The sequence below is a fragment of the Morone saxatilis genome, unplaced genomic scaffold (assembly GCF_004916995.1).
Source record: "Morone saxatilis isolate NCDOM2014 unplaced genomic scaffold, NCSU_SB_2.0 Contig1, whole genome shotgun sequence".
Taxonomy (NCBI): Eukaryota; Metazoa; Chordata; class Actinopteri; family Moronidae; genus Morone; species Morone saxatilis.
In genome coordinates this window covers 13085345-13110396 of record NW_023339651.1, presented here as the reverse complement: position 1 = coordinate 13110396, position 25052 = coordinate 13085345, and the positions used below count along the sequence as shown (strand labels likewise).

At 42.1% G+C, this 25052-nt stretch overlaps 5 protein-coding genes across 8 annotated transcripts in view; 2 read left to right on the top strand and 3 right to left on the bottom strand.

The window, feature by feature from the left end:
• LOC118331551 (circularly permutated Ras protein 1-like) overlaps positions 1 to 6835 on the top strand; it is an 11464-nt gene extending 4629 nt beyond the window's left edge. The window contains exons 10-21 of the mRNA XM_035666575.1: positions 311 to 400; positions 638 to 789; positions 904 to 985; positions 1528 to 1658; positions 1865 to 1949; positions 2071 to 2177; positions 2309 to 2421; positions 4566 to 4683; positions 5184 to 5324; positions 5854 to 5947; positions 6038 to 6064; positions 6171 to 6835. Of these exons, the coding sequence (XP_035522468.1) occupies positions 311 to 400; positions 638 to 789; positions 904 to 985; positions 1528 to 1658; positions 1865 to 1949; positions 2071 to 2177; positions 2309 to 2421; positions 4566 to 4683; positions 5184 to 5324; positions 5854 to 5947; positions 6038 to 6064; positions 6171 to 6260 (1230 nt within the window). The 3' untranslated portion in view covers positions 6261 to 6835. The remainder of the gene's footprint in view (positions 1 to 310; positions 401 to 637; positions 790 to 903; positions 986 to 1527; positions 1659 to 1864; positions 1950 to 2070; positions 2178 to 2308; positions 2422 to 4565; positions 4684 to 5183; positions 5325 to 5853; positions 5948 to 6037; positions 6065 to 6170) is intronic.
• Positions 6836 to 6846: 11 nt separating this feature from the next.
• On the bottom strand, positions 6847 to 8176 carry LOC118331554. Its single transcript, XM_035666588.1, has one exon. The coding sequence runs from the start codon at positions 7570 to 7572 to the stop codon at positions 6862 to 6864; it is 711 nt and encodes a 236-aa protein (XP_035522481.1). The 5' UTR covers positions 7573 to 8176; the 3' UTR covers positions 6847 to 6861.
• A 242-nt stretch (positions 8177 to 8418) lies between these two features.
• Positions 8419 to 11697, bottom strand: znf668 (zinc finger protein 668). The gene is made up of 2 exons (XM_035667361.1): positions 11551 to 11697; positions 8419 to 10963 (listed from the first exon to the last, which is right to left on the bottom strand). The coding sequence occupies exon 2, from the start codon at positions 10953 to 10955 to the stop codon at positions 8958 to 8960; it is 1998 nt and encodes a 665-aa protein (XP_035523254.1). The 5' UTR covers positions 10956 to 10963; positions 11551 to 11697; the 3' UTR covers positions 8419 to 8957.
• znf646 (zinc finger protein 646) lies at positions 10074 to 20280 on the top strand. 4 transcript variants are annotated; one of them, XM_035667327.1, is made up of 4 exons: positions 10074 to 10205; positions 12987 to 15807; positions 16000 to 17079; positions 17636 to 20280. In XM_035667327.1, the coding sequence occupies exons 2-4, from the start codon at positions 13208 to 13210 to the stop codon at positions 18528 to 18530; spliced, it is 4575 nt and encodes a 1524-aa protein (XP_035523220.1). In that variant the 5' UTR covers positions 10074 to 10205; positions 12987 to 13207; the 3' UTR covers positions 18531 to 20280. The 4 variants fall into 4 exon arrangements, with proteins under 4 accessions (XP_035523220.1, XP_035523214.1, XP_035523206.1 ...); XM_035667321.1 differs by lacking the exon at positions 10074 to 10205 and adding an exon at positions 11028 to 11361; XM_035667313.1 differs by lacking the exon at positions 10074 to 10205 and adding an exon at positions 11567 to 11704.
• A 1183-nt stretch (positions 20281 to 21463) lies between these two features.
• LOC118332217 (tumor necrosis factor receptor superfamily member 12A) overlaps positions 21464 to 25052 on the bottom strand; it is a 7892-nt gene continuing 4303 nt past the window's right edge. The window contains exons 2-5 of the mRNA XM_035667393.1: positions 24675 to 24773; positions 24422 to 24565; positions 23530 to 23578; positions 21464 to 23026 (exon numbers count right to left, since the gene is read on the bottom strand). Of these exons, the coding sequence (XP_035523286.1) occupies positions 23538 to 23578; positions 24422 to 24565; positions 24675 to 24773 (284 nt within the window). The 3' untranslated portion in view covers positions 21464 to 23026; positions 23530 to 23537. The remainder of the gene's footprint in view (positions 23027 to 23529; positions 23579 to 24421; positions 24566 to 24674; positions 24774 to 25052) is intronic.

The window sequence follows — 25052 nt, the reverse complement described above, 5'->3', positions numbered from 1 at the left end:
ATATTTAAAAATACACAATACAGAGAGTACACAAATGTTTATCAGCTGTTCTCTACTGTTATGTATTCAACATAATATAAAATATCCACACATATCTAACTTAATCAAGGGTCGTCATTTTACTCAATGACACAAAAGGGGTTCCTTAAAGAGAAAGGTTGGGAACCACTGTTTTAAATGAATGTTATGTGAGTCCTAACACACTGCAGTGCCAGTTAAAGTTAAGTAACACAACATTATAAGTTTACTAGAAAGTCAGCACTTACTGTTTGTGTACCTTTGTTGATAAAAATCATTGTATTCTAACCAGTTTGTCCAGGAAGCCGTATTGCAGTGTGTTCATAGGCTAAGTGAACAACAACCTGACATACGAGTTGGACTCATCACCTTCAACCATCAGGTACATAAATTATTATTAGAGGCTTGACCTTTAAAAAAAGCTGTTCACAATAGATTTGTAGGGTCATTTAACATTTTCTTCCTGATTTTCCTGTGTTTTTTAGTTATCTATATCTGTCTTTTAAGTTTGTGTCATTTTTAGATTTTTTTTTTTTTTAGTTTTTCATATAGAAATGCAAGTGCGAAAGTCAAGTTATTACTGCTGCTGTCCTTCATCCCCTAATGTTTGTGTTGCCAGGTGACATTGCATGGATATGAAAATTTCACATCACTTTTACTGAGTGATGTTGAGTTGGCTGACAGCGACTATCTGAAAGAGGCTGCAGCCAGTTTCCCCAGTCCTCCTCCACTCTCACAGACCAAGGACTACTTACAGAGAGAAGTTCAGAGGTCAGAGAAAAAGCGATGATTGCTGTACAATCAATTGTTTTTGTCTTTTTATTACTTAATAGTAACCTTACCTTCAAAAAACAGATGTATTTTTTGATTTCCTCTTGTTAAAAGATTATCTGAAAGTGGGGCGACAGCTCTTGGTCCAGCTGCTCTCCTGGCGATTGCAATGGCCTCCAGACAGCCAGGATCCAAGGTCGGTTTGGTCCTAAGTCTTATTTACATGACTATACCAGTTTATGTGTATGTTTTAGCCCATTTACAGTTCACATGCACTACATGATACATGTGACCTGTAGAAAATGTATATTTCACAGCACTGCACAGTTGGATATATTCAGCAAAGCTAATGCACACCATAAATATGTTTATGAGAGATATGTAGACTTCATTTATTTGAATATTAAGTTTGTTGACTGTCCTCAGCAATACTGGCTCCTTCTCTGTTAACAGAGTAAATATTTTCCTGCATCTATTTGCATTAATTTTTATGAATGTCAAGCTGAACTTAGTGTACTGTACATACTTGGGACAACTCCATGTCCATGTTTTGGGTAAAAGTTATTGCTGTGTGGTACTGCAGAGCAGAAATCTGTCTGCACTTTGAACTGGATGAGCTGTGGTGTAAAATGTATATGATTTGTAATAAATGGTCACAAACATGCTAAATAAAACTTTGGTATGGTCCTAAGACAATCATATGTATTTTTTTCATTTTTATCCCTGCTGATCTCAAAGGTGATTATCTGTACAGATGGGAAGGCCAACACAGACTTGGGGAATTTGGAGGTAGAGGATAATGATGCTCGCACCCTCCTCTCATCCACCATCTTCTACCAGGAGCTGGGGGAATATGCTGCCAATCAGGGGTTGGTGGTACACCTCATCAATGTCAAGAGTGAAACAAGCATTCAGTTATTATACTGCTGAAGAGAACATTATCATATATTTACCGGTTTAAAACACTGTGCTCCACCAACATAAAAAAGGGACTGGAGCTGACATTAGTACTAATAAGAATGTTTTTGTGATATGCTGTAATGAAGTTCATACTGAAATGTCCTTCTTTCATTAGTGTGACAGTGTCTGTGTTGTCCATTGAGGGAACAGACTGCAGGCTGGATGAGCTGGGAAGACTCGCTGATCGCACAGGAGGGAAAGTAAGAGACGATTTGTAATAGTGTTGTGATGTGTTGCACAGATTTGTATAATAAGTGCCAGTATATTGATTATGTATATCACTCACCAGATCTTGTTGTCTGTGTGTCTTGTCCATGATAGGTGGTGATAGCAAGTCCTAGAAGGTTGCACCCAGAGTTGGAACAAATCATTGAGAACAGGACCATAGCGACACACTGTACTGTCACATTACTGCTGCCTCAGTCACTGTAAGATCTGCGCTTTGTATACCTTTATACTAATATTACAAAGTTCTTCATCAAGTGGTCTAATTGGCACATGAATGCACTTTAAATTATATTATTAACAAAGCCCTGACTGATGTTCTCCTTCGGTCCAGGCGTATGAGAGGAGAGAAGGAGTCAGGACACAAAGGGACCAGAGAGGTGGGGAATCTGGACCCAGATACAGAGATCACCTTCCAGTTTGGAGCCAATGAACAGGACGCAGAAGGTGAGAAAAAGTTTGTATGCCACTATTGACAGACTGACTGTATAATAGTGTGTCTGACTAAAGAAGAACTGGCCTTGAATTATGACACTCTTGACCGTTCTTTATTTTCTCACTTCCTTATTTTGGAGCCACTGTCTAGACTCAGCTCCAACAAGTGACCACGTGAAGGCTAACAGAAATAAACATTCACCTTACCAGAAATAAACATTATGTTTTTTTACCTTGCCAGTTTCACTTGCAGTTCTGCTGCCTTCCTCAGGAATATCACAGGTGGTGGTGTGACGTGTGCTACCAGGTCTTGCTGAACGTTGCAAAATGGTGATGATGCAAACCAGGAAAACCTGTTTTCATTCTGAGATCACTGCAAGCCAAACCGAGAGGGAACAAAGGTCATTACATTCGAAAACAAGAACTAACAAAGCTGGCTTGAGGAAAAATACAAGAATAGGCCCAGTAAAAAACAGAAGTCCATGTCTTACGACTTCTGGTCTGACAAAAATATTTTCATCTGGACGTACATGTCACACTACTACCTGTAATTTTTATTTTTTGGGATTTTTATTGCCTTTATGGATAGTAGCAGCTGAAGAATGACAGGAAAGTGGGGAGCAAGAGTAGGGATGACAAGCAGCAAAGAGCCTAGTCACTGAGTTCAGCATTTTTGTACATGGGGCTCGCGCTCTACCAGGTGAGCTACCAAGGTCCCCTCCTAAATCTGTAATTTTTCTGAGAAAGGCAATACCAACGGCAGAAACTATCAAGGCAAACAAAGAACTATTATAAGTCTGTTAGTAAGAAATAGCTTTCAGATTAAATTACTTTTTTCCCTGGACCCTGGACTTTCTCCAGGGATGGCAATGTCAGTCTGTTCATCAGTCGGTCCACCACTTTGGTCTAGGCTAAAATATCTCAACAACTATTAGATGGATTGATTACACTGACATTTTGTAGATGTTCGTGGTGCCCAGAGGATGAAATCTCTCCTGACTGCACCTCTCTCTCCTCTAGCACCACCATGAGGTTGACATGTGTCGTTGTTAGTGAAATATCTTGACAACTATGACAATTTGCTACAGGTGCCTTGGGGATAAATTCTGGTGACTTTTCCTCCAGCACCCAAAGTCAAAGTTTGTGTCAAATACTTTATAACTAAATACCTACAAAACTAACTTTATATCAGCCTTAGCTGTTACCTACTGTGTGTTTAGTGTTAATTTGCAAATGCTAAGCTAAGATTATGAATCCTGCTAGATATTGCTTGCTAAACATCAGCATGTTAGCATTATATTTTTTTATATGTTAGAGTATATTAGTGTGCTGATGTTAGCATTAAGCTAAGTACAGCCAGGAGTGTATCTATGTTCCCTGGGTCTTATGTCCCCCAGCTCAATATCTATATATCCTCTTAATGTAACACATTAAAGAGACCTTTCATAGGGTTTTACTTTTCTCAACAACCTCTTCCCCCTGGTCAATATGTTGAAATCACCTACAGCTTATAGCCTACTGATGTTATTCTCTTCAAAATCTAGGCCTTGGCAAGCAAGACAGTATCCTTGACTTCAGACATTGATATCTACTCAGTGATTGAATGGATTTTTACCATTGAAACGTCCCTCTCCCTTTGCTCTTTTGCAATTTAAACTGTAAAGATAGCACTTACCAATCTCTTACAATGTCAGTTTTTTATCAAGGCACACACATGCTTGGGAACATAGGACCCCGTACATCCCATGACTGTTTGGCACAACCTCAATGAGCCCCTAGCATGCCTGTTGACTATGATTCATAATTCAATACATACAGACACAGCTTAGCTATAATGCTGGGCATCTAGACTTAGACACAATAGACACAAATTTATTCTGCAGCAGTTCAACCTGAACTTGGGATCACTGAACACTTGCCTGAGGAGAGCAGCTTGTGGAGGGCATCAGATGCAGAGCGCTGTTTGACTCAATCGACCACTACAGCACTGATTTTTAGTTGTAAAAAAAGTATATGAACAAAACCAGACCATGATACCATATTAACTATGATCAAAAAGCAATATGTTCTTTTTCTGTGCTATAAAAACACTTAATTGTATTTTTGTTTTAAAAGCTGAAACTCGAATTGATTTATATTTATGTTCCTTCTCTCAGTGTCTGTGCCAGCCTCTGGTAGCCGTGTGTCCATCCAGCTGCAGATTAGGTACAGGCAGAGGAACGGACAGACAGTCCTTAGAGTGATCACTTCAGACCGAGATGTTACTGATGACAGGTAATAATGATGTTTCCATAATCACAGTGTTTTGAAATTGCCTCAACCACACACACCACTGTTGAACTGAGCTGTTTGCATGCTTGTGGCCTCCTCAAAAGCTTAAACAACTCATTATCTTGTGACATCTTTAATCAACAAGGCGTTCTCGCCCTGAGGACAACAATTGATTAGATGTATTATTTTCTACCAATCTTAGTGAACCTTTAGGCAAAGCAGTTTTTAAAACCCAAAGAGACTGGCTGTTGCTGAGATACCGGAGCCTTCATATCATGCAGAAAGGATTGCACCATGTAAATCACATTTCTCATCCATTCTAACATTAAATGAACCTCTCAACTCAAGTCTGCCTGCTTCATATACCGCATGAAGGTCATGCAATTCATCGTCTGAGCAGCTACAAAGTGGCCCCTGTGCGTGTTTGCACAGCAACACAATGGCAAGGCTGAAGCCATAAATGAGAAGCACTCTTATGATAAAAGTGTCACCCTCCTTCTCAGCTCGGCAGCCCTGTCCTCTCTGTCTTTGGCCATCATTCAGCTCAACTCGTCACAGGCCAGCGCCGCTCTGGCTGTGAGAGGCCGCTTCCTCGACGCCAGGATGGAGGGAGAGCTACAGATGAAGCTGATTGAGAGAGCAATGTGAGTTACGGGAGGGATGGAGGAAACTCTGACTGACATTAGCGTGTGGGCAACATGTAGAATGAGAGCTACTTTATGCTGAAGTCTGACAAATGGATTTAATGACTGCTGGTTTTATAATACACTCAACATGAAAAAAAGGAGTTTAAGAACACTTTGCATAAAATGTTATGATCAAAAGTATGAATTTAGGTGACAAATATGACTGCACTGCATTACAGAAACTGAGAGCAAAAGTAAAAAGTTAAAAGAAGATCAGATGAACTGGCCGACTCTTCAGTAGAAAACTGACATTAAAATGTTCAAATACATCTGATTAATCTGATGAACTGTTGATTTTTTTTATGCTTTTAAGACCATTATCATTTTACCTCAAACTGATGAACACTTTTTTGTAATTCAAAGATTCGTAAGTATTGACCCCAAGGTTTTTTTTTTTCATTTTTTGATTGTTTTTCTTGCCTAGTAGAGGATATCTTAGGCTGGGCGGATACTGTTCTCTACAAAGTGAGTGTGTCTCTGTTCACAGAGAGCATAATCGCAGTGCAGAGGAAAAACAGACATACCAAGAATGGGTTAAAACCATGGAGCCAATATACAACAACACACATAACTTTACAAGGGTGAGTTTTTACAGTACTTTTTTTTATCAGCTTCAGTACTTCACATTGGTTATTCTCACCGAAAATTAAACACTTTTTGTTTTTTTCCAGAGAAAATCTGTCGTTTCAGACTCACAGGTAATTCATGTCACGTACTTATGAATTATACTTCTTAGCACTAGAATACTTTGTCTGTTTTGGTTAACTTCTTCTGATAATTCTCCCTTTCTTCTCCTCCCACCAGTCTCTAACAGACGCTGGTGCAGCACTGCTCTATACCATGAAGCACAGCAACAGGAAGTCTATCTCACTGAAGAATAAACAGAAACTCTAACAGTCAGCCTCCACCTTTTACCCCGTTGGAAGCAACTCAAGTCATGAATGACAAGGACAAATGCTGCCTTTTGACTATCTGGCTGAAGAAATACCGTTTAAATACTCCCCAATGTAAATAATGTATGACAGTATATCAACATAAAACAGGGTCATTTGTATCATAAAGACATTCATTTCTCAGAGTAGGTCTTTAAATCTTTCCTTTCAGTGTTACAGATCAAAACTGCTGAGGTGTATACAGTGTACATGGGTGTGTATTTGACACCGTACTTGTGGCAGCTTTTTTGCGCTGACCAAAAAACTTGACTCAGAAACACCATCATGCAGCTAACACCTCAATCCTTTTGTCAGCAAAACACATCTCACAACATATGTAAACCTCAGACAGAAGAGCTAATACAGTTCTGATTATGTCATTGTGTTTTAATATATCTAATTTATTTGTACCAAACTTGACGATACAGCAGAAGATTTAAGCGTGAGTTTACATAAACATACAATATATGCACTAGATCAAAAGATGCATAGACACACAGTAAATATGTGTTTATAGATTTAATATATTCTAAATCAGAATAATGAAGAACAAGTGTCAATATTCAGAAGTTGCAAAGGTAGTGAGCAATGGAGTACATACAAAATACGACTGACCAAACAATGATCATGCCTGAGATGGAAGCCAGAGCATAAATAGACATGCGTTTCTCTGGGGCGGCCCTCACAACACAAACATGTAACTCTGAGCAGATGTTTGTCGAGCATTTGAATGGACTATTATCCAGTGCTGGCAAGTTCCAAGAAAGCAGAACATAAACAAACCAGGCCTCGATCAGAATACGCAGACAGACGCTGAACAGGTAGAAGCCTACTGCGCCTCTGTTTCTGTGTAAATCTATGACCATCTTGCCCACGGGGTCTGTGGTAGCAACCTGAGCCTCCTCCTTCCCCCGAGACTCCAGCTTCACATCAGTCTTCCCCTTAGAGTTCCTCTTCTGGGCCAGAGAGCGCAGGTGGGAGGTGAACAGCTCCATGAGCAGGACAGAGAGGGTGGCCAGGACAAAGATGAAGTTCCAGGCCACCATCATAGGTTTGTGGAAGTGTCTATTAAAACAGGCTTTGGTGCAGATGCTGCCAATAGTGCCGTTGCAGGTGAAGTCAGCGTCCAGTTTGGTGAAGGGCAGCTCGGCCAGGAAGAGGATCACCAGGCGGATGCACAGGAAGCCAAACCACACCGAGCGGCCCTTGTAGGTGGCGGTGGCATCAACTGCAGTCCGCAGGATGGGGATGAGGCCTGTTACTATGGCTGCCATCGTCTTTCCTGGCTTTGGTTGGGAATCTTAACAGCGTGGAAGTTGGAACAAAGGAAAACACACTGCATATATTGTTATGAAATATAAATGACAGATCATTTCACTTTCAATCATGCTTATATATCATGACAGATCTATATCGAGTGTCAGGAATTGTATCTTTGATTGTAGCTGTAAAAAAGTTAAAATTCTTCAGGACCAGAGGATAAGATTAACAAAATATTAAGTAAGTAAGTAAGTTATAAGTTAAGCAGAGACTGAACAAAGTCCAAATAGACTCCAAAGTCTATCGTTTCCTCTGCCCTCTACATTAAAGATTAAAAATGTCTTCTGTCTTTAAATGGGATATACCTCTAGACTGGACAATATTAAGCTTTAACGGTGCATATGTCTGACCAACAAAACTCAAAACTGACAATATCCCAGTCCTTGATTTTAAGAAAGCATTAATCACGGAAGCTGTTCATTTAAGCATTCACAAATGTCATAGCAAATATATAATTCTCTGTTTGTGCGTATGAAGTGGTTTTTAATGCACTTCAAAATAAATGGGAGTGAAGTGTGGCAGATAAGAGAGTTTACCTTTAAAGAGTTGCAGCCCGCTAATGGAACACTGTCGCTCTCGCTTTGCATTCAGTCTTTTATGGGTGCGAGATATTGTATGTCATCAATATATGTGTTACAGTTTCTCACCATAAGATGTGCTGACTTGGCCTCACTTTACCGTACCGAAGCAGCACTGTGCCTCTTCAACATTTCAAATGTCCACTGGTAGGAAATATTGCACACAGAACAGGTTTGTACATAAGGAAAGACAATAAATGTCACTAAAACGTTACCGTTTTTCACACATTACACATTTATTGGTATAAAAACGTAATTCTTCTTGCTTTAATATTTTGGAACACCGCTGACACTTTTTTTTTTAACTCGACAATTTATATGATAATTTGATGATACTAATACACAGTAAAACAGTTACAAACAGTTTGTTCCACCAAAATGTAAAATGAATTTAAGACAAGCTGTAATTTAAAACACATTATAAAAACATGTTTATCTGAAATCACAACATTTTAAGTGAACTTTTAAAGTGATCAGCATAAATGTTTAACACCACGTTTTCATGAAAACATTACAACAGACAATTTCATAGTAGGCTAGTTATAGTACAGTATACTGTATATTTTAAAACATGAACAATATACATAACATCTTTCAAATATCATGAGACAAAGCGCTTGTAATTTGCATGAGGGAAACTATTTTGAACATTTTGAAAATAACACTTCTGTCAAAATCAGACCCATCATCTAAAAAGATTTAAGGCCGCTGGCTAAATATCTGTGGAATCAAAATTCCAAAACAGTCAAAGAAAAAAAAGCTTAAGGTCCCTCTTCCTTGACTAAGTACTCAGAGGGCAGAGTCTGAAAAGCAGTCACGGGTACAGTCACTGGAACTGTCAGAGATATGGTGCCGGATTCAACAGTGGAGGGGGAAACCTCACTGGGGGGTGGGGGAGAGGGGAGAGGGTCAGTGTGAATAATGTTTATGTCACCGAGTTGCGGGGCGGCCGTGGCAGCGTCTGCATGAGTCCGTAAGTGCTTGCGAAGATAGGCGGCAAACAGAAAAGCTTTGCCACAGTGTGTGCAGCTGTGAGGTTTGCTGGTGGAGTGGATCTTCTGGTGTTTACGCAGTCCAGATTTGTTGAGGAAGCCTTTGCCGCAGCTGTTGCAGACATGAGGCCTCGGCTTGGGATGCTGCTTCTCATGCTCCTGCAAGTCCGCCAGCTGTGCAAACTCTGCCTGGCAGGTTTCACAGACATGTGAGCCCAGCGGCACGATTTTGGTAACAGTTGGAGGAGCGGAGTCGATGGAGTGAAGATTTTCATGTGCCTGAACTTCATCCCAGCTTCCAAATGTAGCATCACAGTGAGTACAGGAGAACTGAGGTAGAGTTGTGTGGGCAGGAAAGCCCGAAGCTGACCCGGCCTCTGTCTCCTCTTGTTGTTGTTGTTGTTGTTGTTGCTGTTGCTGCTGCTGCTGCTCAGCGTGCTCTGCTAGATGAGTTCTCTCATGTTTGCGCAGGCTTGAGGACACCACAAATGACTTCAAACACTCCTCACATTTGAAAGGCCTCTCCCCAGAGTGCACACGCCGGTGCTTGTTGAGGCTGGAGCGCTCAGCAAATGACTTGTCGCACTCGGTGCAGGAAAAGGGCCTGAGACCCGTGTGCACAAGCATGTGGCGCCGCAGATCCCAGGATGCTACGAAGGCCTTGTCACAGCTCTGGCATTTGTAAGGCCGCTCTCCAGAGTGGACACGTTCATGCACAGCCAGATCAGCTGGCTGACGAAACCTCTTGGAACACTTATCGCAGGGGTAGGGCTTGAAACCCAAGTGGGCTCGCTGGTGGCGGCGGAAACTGGATGGGTCAGAAAACATCTTGCCACACTGCGGGCAGAGGAACGGCTTCTCACCGGAGTGAGTGCGGAGATGAGACTGGTAGGAGGACAGCTGGGTGAAGCCCTTGCTACACTGCTCACACTGATAGGGTTTATTCTGGGAGTGAATGCGCTGATGGCAGGCCAGGGAGGAGGAGCGGGAGAAGGCTTTGCCACAGTCTGAGCACAGGTATGGTTTTTCTCCAGTGTGGGAGCGCTCATGGTTTTTCAGGTCCTTCAGCTCCGTGTACGTTTTCCCGCACTCGTCACAAGCGTATGGCCGGTGGCCCTGATGGTTCCTTCTGTGTTTTCGGAACACAGAGGGGTCGGCGAAACTCTTCCCACACTCGGCACAGAAGTATGGCTTTTCTCCAGTGTGAGAGCGCATGTGCACCTTCAGTTTAGACAGGGTGGGGTAGCTCTTGGAGCACTGACGGCAAGAGTAAGGACGCTCTCCACTGTGCTGTGTCATATGGATCCTCAGGCATATAGCTTGCATAAAGGCCTTCCCACACTCCGTGCATACGAAAGGTTTCTCCCCAGTGTGAGAGCGGCTGTGGTTACGTAGCTCCGTGGGCGTTTTGTAAGCCTTGTGACAGTCAGGACACTGAAAGGGGCGCTGTGCTGAGTGAGTGCGCTCGTGCTTTGAGAGTTGCGCCTTGCTTGAGAATGTTTTAGCACACTGAGGACATGGGTGTTGCTGCTGACGGTCCTTTACATGTGCTGAAAGCTTGTGGCTCTGCAAAGCCGACAGACTCCTGAAAGCCTCTGTGCACTCAGAGCATTTGACGGAAGGTTTGGCTTTCGGAGGCCTGCCTCTGCCACGTTTTTTTGCAGGTTGATCCCTCACCAGCTCTTCATTTGGCTGACTCTCTTCTTTCTGTGCAGGAGGGGTGTATTGCTCTGCAAGAGGTGGGCTGCCAGGCTGAGGAGAGGCCATCTTTATATCTGCAAAGAGATCATGTAAAAAGACCCTTTGTAATAATTAAGTAAACAAACAGTTCATTAGCAGCATATGAGACTGGAAGATTGTTGCACAAACATCAGGATGAAGTCCTGTGACAGATATGAATTAGGGGAGCAGATCTTCAGTGACAGTAGCTGATGGTGGACCAGAAAAAAAAAATCTGTATAATAATATAATAACAGAAATATGTGGGTGTGCATTAAATCACAAAATGGCTGGCATTAGGACCTCAGGGACAATAAGCTAACCGCTTTGATGCCAGAGGAAGTTGGCGATGTAATGACAGAGATCACGTATGAATGACTGGCATGTGCCCGACCGGAGACAAGGATCAAAGATCACGAGTTAGTGTGCTGGTGTTAACAACCGGATACCATATGTACGTATTCATTTTCGCTAGCTTTCTTGCTAAACATTTTTACTAACTCAAAATGGCTGGCTTTAGGACCTGTACCAATTCACTCCACAGTGTCATCATCAACATGTCCGTGATTATACGGGATGGATTTAGCTCGTATTAGCTGCCTTAGCATCTTGTGTGCATTTGAGAAATAAAGGCATTTCTTACCTGAATCAGGACATTAATAGTTGGTCGATAATGCCTGGGACAACGTCTGGGTACACGGCTGCATTTACTGTGAGACACGGTGATTGCTGGTTGAGCGGCTGCAGGATGGGGGACGGCTCTAGGACCATGATGACGAAAGCTCTCGGCAAGCCAAGTGTGCAACATTTTAATGCGTTTAATGGTAGAAAATATGAATATAAGACGCACATTAAATGTGTTAGAGTCCCCTGGTAAAACATGGTGGTCATAATAAAGCTAACAGGCTGTCTAACATATTGGTAACCGAGCTGAAGAGAGTATATTTCACAATGGCAGCGCCAGCTAACGCTACACAAGCTAACCCAACGTTAGCTGTGCTTTAGGAGTTTTACGAAAACCAGCAGCAAAATACTGCGAATAACATTAAAGTGCTTTTTATTTCCACGTTCAATATTTGCTTTGTGATTACTTTGACGCGGAGCTCGCCGCAGTTCGCGTTGACTCAACTTTTAGCCCCCCTAAGTTAGTCGCTTTTGAGAGGGGAAGTATTTCTCTGCTGCACATTTCCTGTTCCCTAGCAACAAGAGCAATGTGGAAATGGAGATGGAGGAAAAAAAGACAATTGCAAAGAAGGGGGTTGCCCTTTACATAGAAACAACGTTTTTAAAACGATGAATGAACATATATCTTCGGAGGCTTGCATTGAATCGTCACCGCCGCAGGTATTTAATTTGACGCATTTGCTGACGCTGTGATTCCGCGTTGAAAAACGACTTCTTGGCTTTTTTTTGGTGCAATGTTTGTTTAGCTAGCCACGATTGTGCTAGCTGGTGTCGCGCTAACGTTAGCCGACTCGTTTCCTCACACACATTTAACCGCAGTTAACCTGTTCGCTGTTGCCTGTAACCCGACGACAGCCCGCATGTTCAGTCTGTGTGTGTTTATAATGTCGGAGAGTGTGGGTGTTTGCAGTGGCAGTGAGTCTGTAGAGGAAGGCGTTGGTCTCCCGGTTTATTGACACAGCTAGTTCAGTTAGCCCGCTGGTGCAGAGATGGAGCAAAACACGTGAGGCTGTGTCCCGTTTCTGCTGACTGCATTCAGCTGAATAAGTGTGTCCATGAAGCCGGTAACCTGCTGCCTCAGACGCTTTTAAACCAAACATACAGTGGCAGTTTTTCCCCCCCAAAGATTCACAGACTTTGAGTTAAATTAGGGATCAACATCTTCGAAGCAGAACAAATATGAGATGTTGATTGTTATCGTGTTACTGAGCTGACACAGAAGTATTGTGCAGGTTAAGGTGTTTGTATTGTGGAGTGATTTAACATCTTTAGGAAAATGTGTGTTAACGTTGTCTGTATCTACCCAGAATCTATACATGACTCATTGGACTGAATACTGTTCACGTTACATACATTCACCACAACGCTAACTGGCATCTCTTCTGTCCTCAACAGCTCAATTGTCGCTTCTCGTGACCTCCAGTCACTCTCCTAACTGTGTGGAACTGGATCTCAACGTCCTCTGCCGTGTTACCTCCCTGGGAAGTCCTGGGACCTTATCGTAAAGATCTCATAAATCGTCTTTTTATATGGGCAATAAAGGCATCTAATGCATTTCCCTCCTGCATATTCATACGCTCTGTGTCTGGTGCACTTACTTCAGTCATTATCTTGTAATGGCAGTGCAGGACTCTGGCAGGACAACAGGTTTTTCTTGCAAACAATGTGGCGCAGTATGTCCTAATATGCCCAGTCTGCTTGAGCACATGGATGCTCACCTTCAGCAAGAGGAGGAACGCAAATTTAAATGTGATGAATGTGGACGTGGTTACAGGCATGCTGGTAGCTTAGCTAACCACAAAAAGACTCACGAAGTGGGTTCTTTTCAATGTAACATATGTGGTAAGGAGAACTCTAACGCTTTGGCCCTGAAGAGTCATCTCCGGAGCCACACTTCACAGAAAAAGTACTCCTGCGCAGAATGTGGGAAAGCTTTTCGTCTGGCAACACAGCTGGCCACACATGAGAGAGTTCATCTTGCCAGGCGAGTGAAGGAGCAGTCCTATAGGAAGGTAGACGTGGAATATCCCACACATGAAATTGAGAACGATCACCCTCTTCATCTCAGTGAGCAGTCAGCCAGCGTTGGGATTCCCACAGTAAATAGCCCAGCTGAGGACAAGGATGAGGTTGTTTATAATGCCCAATCCGAGACCTCTGACGATGCAGCGAATCGACCTTTCAGATGTGATTTATGTGACAAGTCATACATACATCATCGAAGCCTGACCAATCATAAAAAGACTCACCAAGTGGGGATGTTTGAGTGCACAGTGTGTTTCAAACTGTTCAATAACATGGCTGCTCTCTACAGCCACCAGAGAACTCATAAGGGAAGAAGTGGGACGGACCCCGGTTCATTGGGCGGGTCATACGCAGGCACACCACTGGACCAGTTCTCACCTCAGAGCCAGGATGCTCCTGTAAACTTCTGCCATTTGTGTCAGGTTCTATTCCCTAATGATGAGGAGTTCCAGGAACACATCCAGATGCATAACTCTTCATCTCTGTCGTTCGGACTGCAGGAGACCATGTCAGAGAACCACAATGTGTCATATGACAACAGCATCGCATCGCCTGAGTCAAACTTTTATGCCTCTCCGATAAACAATGTTCCTTCAGTGTCATCAATAGATAATCATGGTGGCTTTGATCTGCCGCAGGAGCAGATTAGAAGCAACGGTCATGTGTACTCAGACTGCTCCAATAATCAAACACCATCCTCCAGTAGTACTCAGGGAGAACCCCCAGTAATGGACACAAGCATTCTCAATCCTGCCCTGACGCTCACACAAAACACTGACAATGCAACTGAACTGGAAGAGACTTCAACTGTAGATTCTGACGAGCGTCCCTTCAAGTGTCAGATCTGCGGTAAAAGCTACCGGCACTCTGGGAGCCTCATCAACCACAAGCGGTCACATCAGGTCGGGATTTACCAGTGTTCCATCTGCAGAAAGAGTTATCCCCACCTGGCCGCCCTCAAAAGTCATCTTCGTCTCCACAAAGCTCAGTCGTCATCTTTCAGCCTCATCACTGAGGGAGACTGGCTCTCCACAGAGCCACTGGCTCCTGATAACCCGCTGGGCTGCTACTCCTCTCAAGATGAGGAGGAAGATGGTGCTCACCCTGTTCTTGGTATCGATCAAGAGAAAGGAGCAGACCACAGCAACGGAGCTTTGTACCACGGGCAGTTTAATCAGGACTTTTCCCAGGATATGACTGTGCATCTACCTCACAATGAACACCTGATGCAGAGGCACATGTGTGCAGACTGTGGTGAAACATTTGCAGATATCGCAGGGATTAAGTCTCACAGTTGCCCACTGCTACAGCAGCAACATGACACTACTAGCAGTGACTATGACAGTAATATAAATTTCCAGCACAGTAATGGTCACTGTGCCATTGGAAATCCAGCAAGTAATGTAGAGTTCCATGGTCTGAATGGCAGCCACAGCCAAAGTTACTTTGAACCGAATTTCCAGGACAATATGAGCAGTGATCCGCTGAATGGTGGCGGAGAAGGTGATGACGCTGACGAAGAGGATGACGACGGAGATCTTTACCAGTGCTCTATATGTGGAAACAGCTACACCAGCATGAGGGCTCTCAGGAGCCATCTCCGAGGGCACACCCAGTCCCACGGTACTCCTGCAAGCTCAGGGCCTTCTTCCATGTCCTCCCATGAAGAGGTGAAAGATGATGAGCCTGGAGAGATGATGATCTGTAGCACATGCGGGGAAAGTTTTGCTAATAGACAGGACTTGATAACTCATCAGCTTCTGCACAACAAGGACCAGGTAGATAATGTTAATAATTCACAAATAAACAACAGCGGTGTGACTGGAGGCAAGGAGGAAGCACAGAGTATCATCTGTGGCAGCTGTGGCATCTTTTGCACCAACTACCATCATCTTGAAAACCACGGCTGTACAGCTGAGCGGAAAGATGAGTCGACACATGGTGAAGAGGAAGTGAAAGTAAATGATGTTACCCAGCATGAAGACACAAGTCGAATCAAAGAAGCTGTTGATACCAAACAGCGCCAGTACAAGTGTGATCAGTGTGGGCGGTCATACCGTCATGCCGGCTCACTCCTTAACCACAAAAAGTCCCACAAAACAGGTGTATTCAGATGCCTCGTCTGCCAGAAACGCTTCTACAATCTGTTGGCCCTTAAAAACCACCAGAGGTCCCACTTTGATATTAAAAGGTTAGTTCCAACCAAAATGCACATTATTACTTGTAAAATTCTTACATTTTTCACCAATGTTGCAAACTTTGAATGCTTGTTGGAAATGATAAATAATTGTTAAACAAGCTGAGAGTTGCATATGGAGTGTTTTTTCTCTATTCCCTGTTTTGCAAACATAGAATTAACCATACACCTTGTCTCCCCCTCCAGACATACTTGCCATGAGTGTGGGAAAGCCTTCAAAATTCAGAAGCAGCTATTGAATCACCTGAGAAGGCACAAAGAGAATCAAGCCAAAATCCAGGAACTCAACAACCAGATTCAGGCCCTCATGCAGATGAATGGGACCAGGTCAGATGAAGGAATGCAGTCCTTAACTTCTAATGCCAATCAGGATTTTACCTCCCCTCGACGCTGCAGGCAACTGCCTGAAGGGAAGACGGAACAAACAAAGTGTGAGACCTCAGTCAAATCGGAGGACACAGGTGAACGACGGCCTTTCGCCTGTGACCAGTGTGGCCGCACATATCGCCACGCAGGAAGTCTGGTCAACCACAGAAACTCCCATAAAACAGGTGAATATTATTGTTCTGTTTGTAACAACACATACTCCAATCAACTAGCCATGAAGAACCACTTGCGCACCCACTTTGCATATAAAAAGCACTCTTGCCAAAACTGTGGAAAAGGCTTTAGGGGAAAGAAGCAGCTATTAGCCCACATTTGTGCCGACCTCAGAAAGGATGGGGCCGGAGGCAGGAGGGGCCTGAAACCTAGAGCCTTTAAGTGTAGGGAATGTAAGAAGGCTTTTCTCTCTGTTGACCAACTCACAGCCCACACTTGTGATGGACCTTCAGGCAGCGGCGATGCACAAGCAAATATATGTTCAAATAAAGAGGAGCGGCCTTTCACGTGCAACATATGTAATCGCAGCTACCGCCATGCGGGCTCACTCCTGAACCACAAAAACACCCACAAAACAGGACACTTCAGTTGCACCTTCTGCTCTAAGCCTTTCACTAACCCCATGGCTTTACGCAATCACACGCGCATCCATACCCAGAAGAAAAAGTATGTGTGTCTTACGTGCGGAAAGGCCTTCCGCCTCGCCAGTATCCTGCACAACCACCAGAGGGTCCACAACCGCGTGGCGAGTCACTTCAGCTGTCCTGCATGTGGGAAGAGCTTCCAGGGCAGGTCTGGCCTGAAGAGGCACCGCTGCCGCAGAGGTCAGGAGAACTCTGAGAGAGCTGGAGTCCAGCAGTCAGAGAGGGGAGACAAGTGCTTCATGTGAGTTACTGTCTTTATTGTGAACCCAGCATCTTATTTTGTCTATTAGTCATCACTTGTTTTTGTTTTTTGAATATTTTTTGTATTTGTTTAACAAAGCTGTCCAGACCTGACTTGACACATTTGCCAGAACAATATGAGCTAACTGCAGATATCTGTTTCAATGTATATGTTGCCTGATAAATTACCAGGAATTGCAGTACAGAAATGCTAAAGATACGCCTGAAAACAAATTTTAAACTGTGAAATGTCCTGCTCAGTGCTGACCTTGATTATAACAATTAAACACATTTTAAGTGTTCCTATCAACAGTGTTTATTTTATGTGTTAATGTTATCAGCAAACTGTCAACTGACCTTTACACAACTGGCATCAACCTCAAAAAAATCAGTATTATCAGGCTATTATTTTGAAAATATAGTAATGCTTAATAATAGTAAATATTAAAGTAATATTATGAGTAATTTTCTGGTTTATGAATAATTCAGTGTTGGGTCAAATGATTTGAGTTGAAGTGTATTGTTAGGTATTGAATGTGAACATATCCCTGCTGCAGGTGTGACCTGTGTGGGCGCTCCTACCGTCACGCTGGCTCTCTCCTCAACCATAAAAAGACCCACTCCGAAAACCTCCACCACTGTACCTTGTGTCTCCAGACATTTCCTGATCCTCTCACTCTACAGATACACTCCCAGATGAGGCGTCACTGCTGCCCCGAGTGCGGCAAGACCTTCTGTCTGGTCACACACCTGCAGAGCCACATGGAGGTGCACTCGAAGGACCGGCCCGTTGTCTGCAGCCCCTGCCAGCAGAGTTTTCCCAACACAGCCAGCTACCAGCAGCACCAGGACTTGCACCACAGGGCTCAGGACCCCTATCAACAAGGAGTGGAGGAACCTGTAGATAACAACATCTGCTGGGACTCAGGAATAAATCAGGCCATTGGGATGGATGGGATGCACAAGCAGGTTCCACCACCTTTGTCCCATATTCCCGAAAGCATCGCCGATTCGCAGAAGAGCAACGATTCCCCTGGCAAGGAAGAGAAGAGCCACGTCTGCGAGCACTGTGGCCGCACTTACCGCCACGCCGGCTCGCTCCTTAACCACAAGAACAGCCACAAGACGGGCTCGTTCTTCTGCTCCGTCTGCCAGAAAGAGTTCACCAACCTGATGGCTCTCAAGAACCACCGGCGCATTCACACGGAGCCCAAGCGCTACCAGTGTCTGGAGTGCGGAAAGGCCTTCCGCGTGTCCACTCAGCTCATATGTCACAGACGGATCCACACCAAAGAGAAGCCCTTCGCCTGCCTGCTGTGCGACAAGAGCTTTTCCAGCAAGTCCAACCTGCGACATCATCAGAAGATGCACCAGAACACCCAGACCTACGACTCCTCTTTTAGCATGGATGCTAACACGTTTATGGACTTGGACATGGGGTCTTTCCTTTGAAGTAGGATTTCAGAGTGTACAAGAGAAGAGGCCAGGTGGTCTTCTTATTTATCTGTTATTTATCCCTCTATCAATAATTGTAAATCAGTCATCTTTTTTTCAGAAAGTGCTCCTTGGTCCTGACAAAAGCTCCTTTTGAAGATGTGCACATTTCATTACAGACTTCCAGTCTTACCTCCACAACAGATGGTGACATCACTGAAAAGTCTCCAGAGGGTTTATCGGTGTATCATTTTAATAAGGCCTGAATGTTTTCCATGAATACACAGGATTCCACAGAATACAGGGCGGCGATGAAAATATTAGTCACCGCTCATTCCTCCTCAATGACAAACCAACCAACCAAAGTGACCAGAAAAGTGCAGCCCAGGTCCATGTATGAACATTAACACTGATAACTTGTTTTTGTAAGACAGTACTGTTCTAACGGTGATCTCTCCTCTCTTGCTATGTATAATTGTGTTCAGTGCCTCTGTAAGTTCCTTAGGAAACAAAAATATACAAACTATATTTATCTCTGAATCCTTTTGTTAGCTTTGCCGTCAGTGTCAAAGGACTGCTCACTCTCCTTTGGGATTTCACATAGGGCAAGCCTGTTATTATAAAGTCAAAATACCTCTGGGTGTGTCCAAAGGTCAGTGGCAAAGTGATTTACTGAAATCATATTATCAAGTAAATAGTCGTACTGCTAATAATATTCACGTTGAGTGACATTTTATGCTAAAATGGATGTATTTATTAATTTATTCCTCTTATTTTATGTGCATATTTTATTAGAAAAACTTTTTATGAATGTTGTAAAAAAAATGTCTTCTAAAACTCATGTAGCCTTTAAGGAACTTCATCAGTCGATTTGTATTTACTTCTCCGTTCTCAGTTACAACAGGCAGGAATGAATGAGCCAAGCATTATTGGCATTATTGGCAGCACTCAGGGGAAACCTTCAAAAGGAACGTACCTGATGTGGAAAACATTGTAGATAATCAGTTTCGGAACTGAGCATAACATTTATTTTTCACTTGTGCCATTTCAATACTATTATAATTTAGCTCATGTAACAGTTGTCACTCCCACATTTAGTTGCAGCTCCACTTGCAGCACATACTGTTGAATTATGATCCATCTTGATCCTTTGAGAAGCATCAGTTATGTCAAAGTGCCAGTGCCTAAAGTGTAAGTCAACTGTAGCAGTTTAATGTGAACAAACCTCCTCCCATTGTACTTGTTATACTGTAAAACCACAATGTTGATTTTATAATGTCAATTAGATTTTCTTTTAGATTTGTGAATCTCCTCAGCCACAAACAGTAAAAATGTCTTAAAGCAGTCGATAACAAAAGTATTGAGTGAGGTGAAAGTGATTCCTTTTTGCCTCCATGACTTTTCTTCCCTCCCGGATGCTTTATATCAATTTAAATAGAATGAATATGTATTTTCAGACAAATATGTGGCCAAAAATGCCTCATTTTTGCCGAGCACAAGTATTATTAGAAACATACCAGAGCTTTATGGATTTACAACGACGAACCAGTTTCACCTTCACTGTCGAGGTCCTGAACCACTTATGTTCTGTGAATAATGTGCAATTATTGATTCTCTGGGTTATTCTTTGTAGCTAAGTTGTCTATCGTGCCTGTTTTTCCTGAAGTGGTTTTTTTTTTCACACAAACCAAGAAATCAAGCAAAAGTGAATGCACGGCCGTTGTTTTTTTTTTATAACAATCTAAAATTTGATTTTCTTTATGCCTTATACATACATTTCATGTATGAGTGTGTTTGGCACTGGTCAGAAGTATGAAATACCTCATGGAAAGCCCTGCCTACCTAGCAACTGCTACTTAATGCCTCATGCAGCTTAAATGTAGAGAATACACTGTAATCATAGAAATTCAGATAAGTTATCAATTGTAAGACAAATAGAATGGATGAAGCATCAATTTTAAGGTTTTACTTTGTAGTTTGCAGGTGCTGTTTTCTCCGTAACATGGTTGTTTCTCTGCAGTTTGTTGTTTTCAGAGTTATATTTGCACATTTGTAGATGAGACACTTGTAGCCTATGGAGGAAAGGAAGTCTATAATAATGCAGCCAGCCTGTCGTCGTTTGTCGGGATGTCGACCGGCAACAAGTCTGGCTGCTCGATAGTTCACCTCAGCTAGTTTGCGGGTCGTAATATTTAAGCAATATGCTGAAAGTATTGTTTCAGTGCAAGAGTCCATCTCATATGTTTTGTCTTCCCATTGTATAGAGTACAGTGGCATCAGATTCAGTATACTTACTATAGCCTTGAAACACCACGACAACTTGCCATCTGCCGTTAAATGTGTATTAATTGTAATGATTTAGATGATCTCACTAACATTTTCGTATGCCATGGTAGCCTACATGTAAAAGGACACATGCACATTTGAGTTCAGACTGACTTATTTTTTTACAATGTTCTCCATCTGATCTCCTGTGGCACTTAACACGTTCACTCCTCTGTCATTGATCACAATCACAGACTGATATTTGTGACGTGTGTTAATCTCAGAGCTCTCTCTGTAAATATTAGAAGTATTGGTTGGATCTCTGTAAGTTCCTGGCAAGATTTTTCTTCAGCAAGAGAAAAGTTCTAGATTAGCTATTGTGTAATAAAAAAAACATATACCACATGTTGATTTATTGGATTTTCAGTGCTCAAAAATGTCTGCTCACTATTTAATTCATATTTATATAACTATTTTGTCACTCTGAAACGTAGATTTTTACTTCTTTGTTAGAACTTAGTTTAGAATATAAGCAAATTATTGAAAATAAAACTAGTTGAAATTAATTAAAAGACTTGGAAAATACAGTGTGTTTGTTTCTTGTCCATATTTTCCCAAATGAGTGAATGTAAGCTGTTTAAGAAGAAGCCATTTTTTCAGTTAGCATAACAATAAGACTTGCATTATTATTGGAAGTTGTCAGTTTTATTGTGAAAATACATTTGGTACACAAGGAAGTTTATAAGATTGCATTAAGTAAAAGAAGCCAGTGCATGTACAGTATATACAATTAGAAATAGAAAGCAAGAGAAACAAGCAGGAAATGTTAGTTATTGCTCAGTATCGTTGTTTGCTGGCCTGGCGGAAGTTTAACACAAATCTTCACTGGAGTCCCTTTAAAACTGTGCTTGTCATTCGCAGTCAATGAAAAAACAACACTGCGAGATACTTTCAAATAAATAATATAAAAATCTAAAGAAGAGAAGAAAAAAAGAAGAGGAAGTATCCGTATTTTAAGTGATTTTTCTGCCAGAGGGCAGGCAGTTTACCCACAAGCAGACAGATCCAAAAATATGACCTGAAACATTGTCAGTCACATTAAATATCTCAGTAACCACATAATGCATGATGTTTGGAAGATAAACAACATCTTGAGCTATAAAAAAGTGAAAAACAACAACCCAGCCTACCATGGTCTCGCTGGTTTCAATGGCTACAAAATTGCAAACAGACAACTAGACACATCTGTTTGCCTTGTTGCAGATCTGAAACGACAGGTCAAGAGTTGGCAAGCATAGGGATTGTGTAGCTCCACCTAAAACACTGTAGGTGTAATTTTTCTTCACTACAGTACATTCCTCGCAGCATTCCCACGTGTTAGCAGTTTGAGATTGTATGTCTAGTGTTTCAAACATCCTACCCTACAAGCGCTGGGACATTAACGTGCGAATTCCGGGGTCGTGATAGAGAAAAATCCTTTTAAAAACCTAGTAACATTAAAACAGACAAGACAATATTGTAATGACCTGCAATACAGGGTCTGTGTTGGTCTCAGGAGACCCGGTAACAGTGAACGAGTACAGTTTGCTCCCTTAAATCAACAGCTTTATCACTGTGTGAGGCTACTAAAAGAACTACTATGAAAGTAGCTACATTCAAATGGCCTTAATGTGCCCAACTGTATGTCTTATTCACATGTTGATTTATCTTTTAAGAGGCTGTTGTGGTAAAGGACTGTCAGATAGACCCCATCTAACCCCCACTGAATAGCAGGAGATCAAACTGCAGCCCAGCAGGTAGCAGTAGCTGTGTTACATTCATTGGAGTCCTGCTGGAGAACAGCACAATACAGGATTTGGAAAGCATCCATCTCTCTGAGGAAAGGACTGTAGTTTTACCTTACTTCTGAATCAAACATCTGTAAACCCAGATCAACATCTTATTTAAGTGGAATATAAAAGGCACGCTAAATTCAAAAAACTATACCACTAATATAATGTTGTTACTATTCCTACAGAGGTGTGAGAGTTGCTCATTTTTAAGTCCTGTGGTCACTGTTGGACCTTCACGGAGCATGAGAACTGAGCATGTCTCTGCACTCAACAGTCTAATAAATAAAAATGGTCCAATTCTGGTCAAGAGATACCCTGCAGTCAGAGTATACAGTTCGTGGTCCAGAGGTTCCTCCATCCGGCTCTGAACCAGTCGCTCCTTGGTTCTGTCACATCTGTTTCCACAGGAAGATGAGGCTGTGGAGGCCATGACAACCATTAAGTTCCCTTTACATTCACGTTATGTCCAATGATATGATATATGATAAGTTATATTTTAGTATTGAAGCTGCTGATATTTAGTTATCAAACCAGACTTAAGGCCACATCACAAGTGAAAGAACCGAAAAAAAACAAGCACACTGTTGATTCATTACATTTTGGTCCTCAAATCTTCATCAGTTGAACTTAATAACTTAAAATGTATATCCTTATTTTTTCTATAGTTTTTGATCCAACACACCTACATAAAATACTTCCTGGTGTTCAAGAACTTTGTAGCAATTGTTATGTGCCAAATAACAAAAACTATGTGGTTAAACTTTAGTTAGAAAATGTTTGAGGTTTTTTTGTAACCCAAAAAAGTCTTTAAAACACCTGTAGACCGACACTTTACATGACGTAGTTCTTCTATAATGCAGGTCAGCAGGTGTCATATATTGGTCAAACCCTTGTTATGAAAAAGTTAAAATTATACTTACTGAAATGTTTAAGCTTGATAAAGTGGCCCTGCTGTTTCTTCAATGGGTTCTGTAAGAAATCAAGACAAAAATGAGCTTATTCCCATCCCAGCAAAGTGACTGCATATCTAAATTATCTGTAATAGACCTTCTTCACAGCAGAAATTTTCACTTGTCATGGTAGCAAAAGCATTTACAAAAACATTAATGATGGTTGAGTCCCAGTAAGCCGTGACTGTGACTGTGACAATGAGCCAGCAAACACAATAACAGGACCCTCAAGCTGAAGCAGCTGAATGGAATTCATCATTCATTTAATTGTTTGCACCTGTGCTTTTCCTACTGTGACGCGTTGAAATGGCTTCTGTAAAAAAGAGGCCTATTGTCTCTCAATATCAGTGAACAGAAGAAAGTTATTTTCTGTGCCATTTTTTTGTTTGTGACGCAGCTGCAAAAGTCTTCATACCAAAAAAGTGAATCGCACACAGCGTGATCGTGTTTACCAAGAAACGTAACGTTCTTAAAGGATTACTCATCATCATTACTCATCCATGTTTTCCTTTAATGTCTCACAAATCTCCAAATACTCCAAACCAAATCAAACCACAAAGCATGAGGAAAACCTTTCTTTTCTGGGATTCCAGAGCAGCATAAAGAACTAATACAAACATATTTGTAAGACAGATCCCATAAAGTTCAAATCTGTCGCCTCCTGTTGGCGGAGAACAGACTACCCTTGACACTGCAATTTTGTTTTGTAAGAGAATTAGATCACACTTTCAGTTTGGGAACATGAGATACTTTTCAATTCCAGCCATTATTTGTGATTTAGGCTGAACAATTGTGCATTTTTACATAAAAAAAATATTTCTGCTGCGCTTGTACATGTCAGAAAATCTTGAAAGAATCTCACCACGTAGAGGCCGCTTGTGTGACTTGCGCCGATGCACCATGACCCCGATGATCAACGCAGCACCAACCAGCACGACAGCCAGCACTGAGAAACTGGTGATCGCTGCCAACTTCCACACATCAGATGTCTCCTCCACAGATTTACCTGTTGATTGTACAAAAACAACTTAGACTGCAGCACTGAATGAAAGGATGCCACTGTAAGACAGAACCATGGCACAAAGAAATTTACATTTTCTAATTCACTGTCTTACATGTGTTGCATGATGGGGTCTTTGGGTACTGCTTGCATGATGCACACGACACACACTTGTCCAAATCTGGGTTCCAAAACTCTGAACTGTTGCACTGACCTGCAGACAGAACATCAACATCATCTGTTAGTTCATATTTTTCAGTCATTCACTGGGACACAATGAGTCAAAGCTGGAGAAACTTTGGTGACTGTAAAAAAAATGCAAAAGACTGTGTCTACAGCCAGTGTTTGGTTTGTCTGTTCTGGGCTACTGTAGAAACATGACAGTTAAACACGGCGGCTCCATGGAAGGCGACCCGCAGTGTCTGTAGATACAATTGATTCATTGTTCATTGTAAAGTAACGAAAACACAACGGTTCCTATATTCAGGTGATT

Excerpts from the sequence above, each read along its gene's own strand:
- LOC118331554 (XM_035666588.1), bottom strand. The coding sequence starts at position 7,572 with ATGGCAGCCATAGTAACAGGCCTCATCCCCATCCTGCGGACTGCAGTT.
- znf646 (XM_035667327.1), top strand. The coding sequence starts at position 13,208 with ATGGCAGTGCAGGACTCTGGCAGGACAACAGGTTTTTCTTGCAAACAA. Across the intron at positions 15,808-15,999 it reads TCCCACTTTGATATTAAAAG|ACATACTTGCCATGAGTGTG; the intron begins GTTAGTTCCAAC and ends CTCCCCCTCCAG. Across the intron at positions 17,080-17,635 it reads AGGGGAGACAAGTGCTTCAT|GTGTGACCTGTGTGGGCGCT; the intron begins GTGAGTTACTGT and ends TCCCTGCTGCAG.
- znf668 (XM_035667361.1), bottom strand. The coding sequence starts at position 10,955 with ATGGCCTCTCCTCAGCCTGGCAGCCCACCTCTTGCAGAGCAATACACC.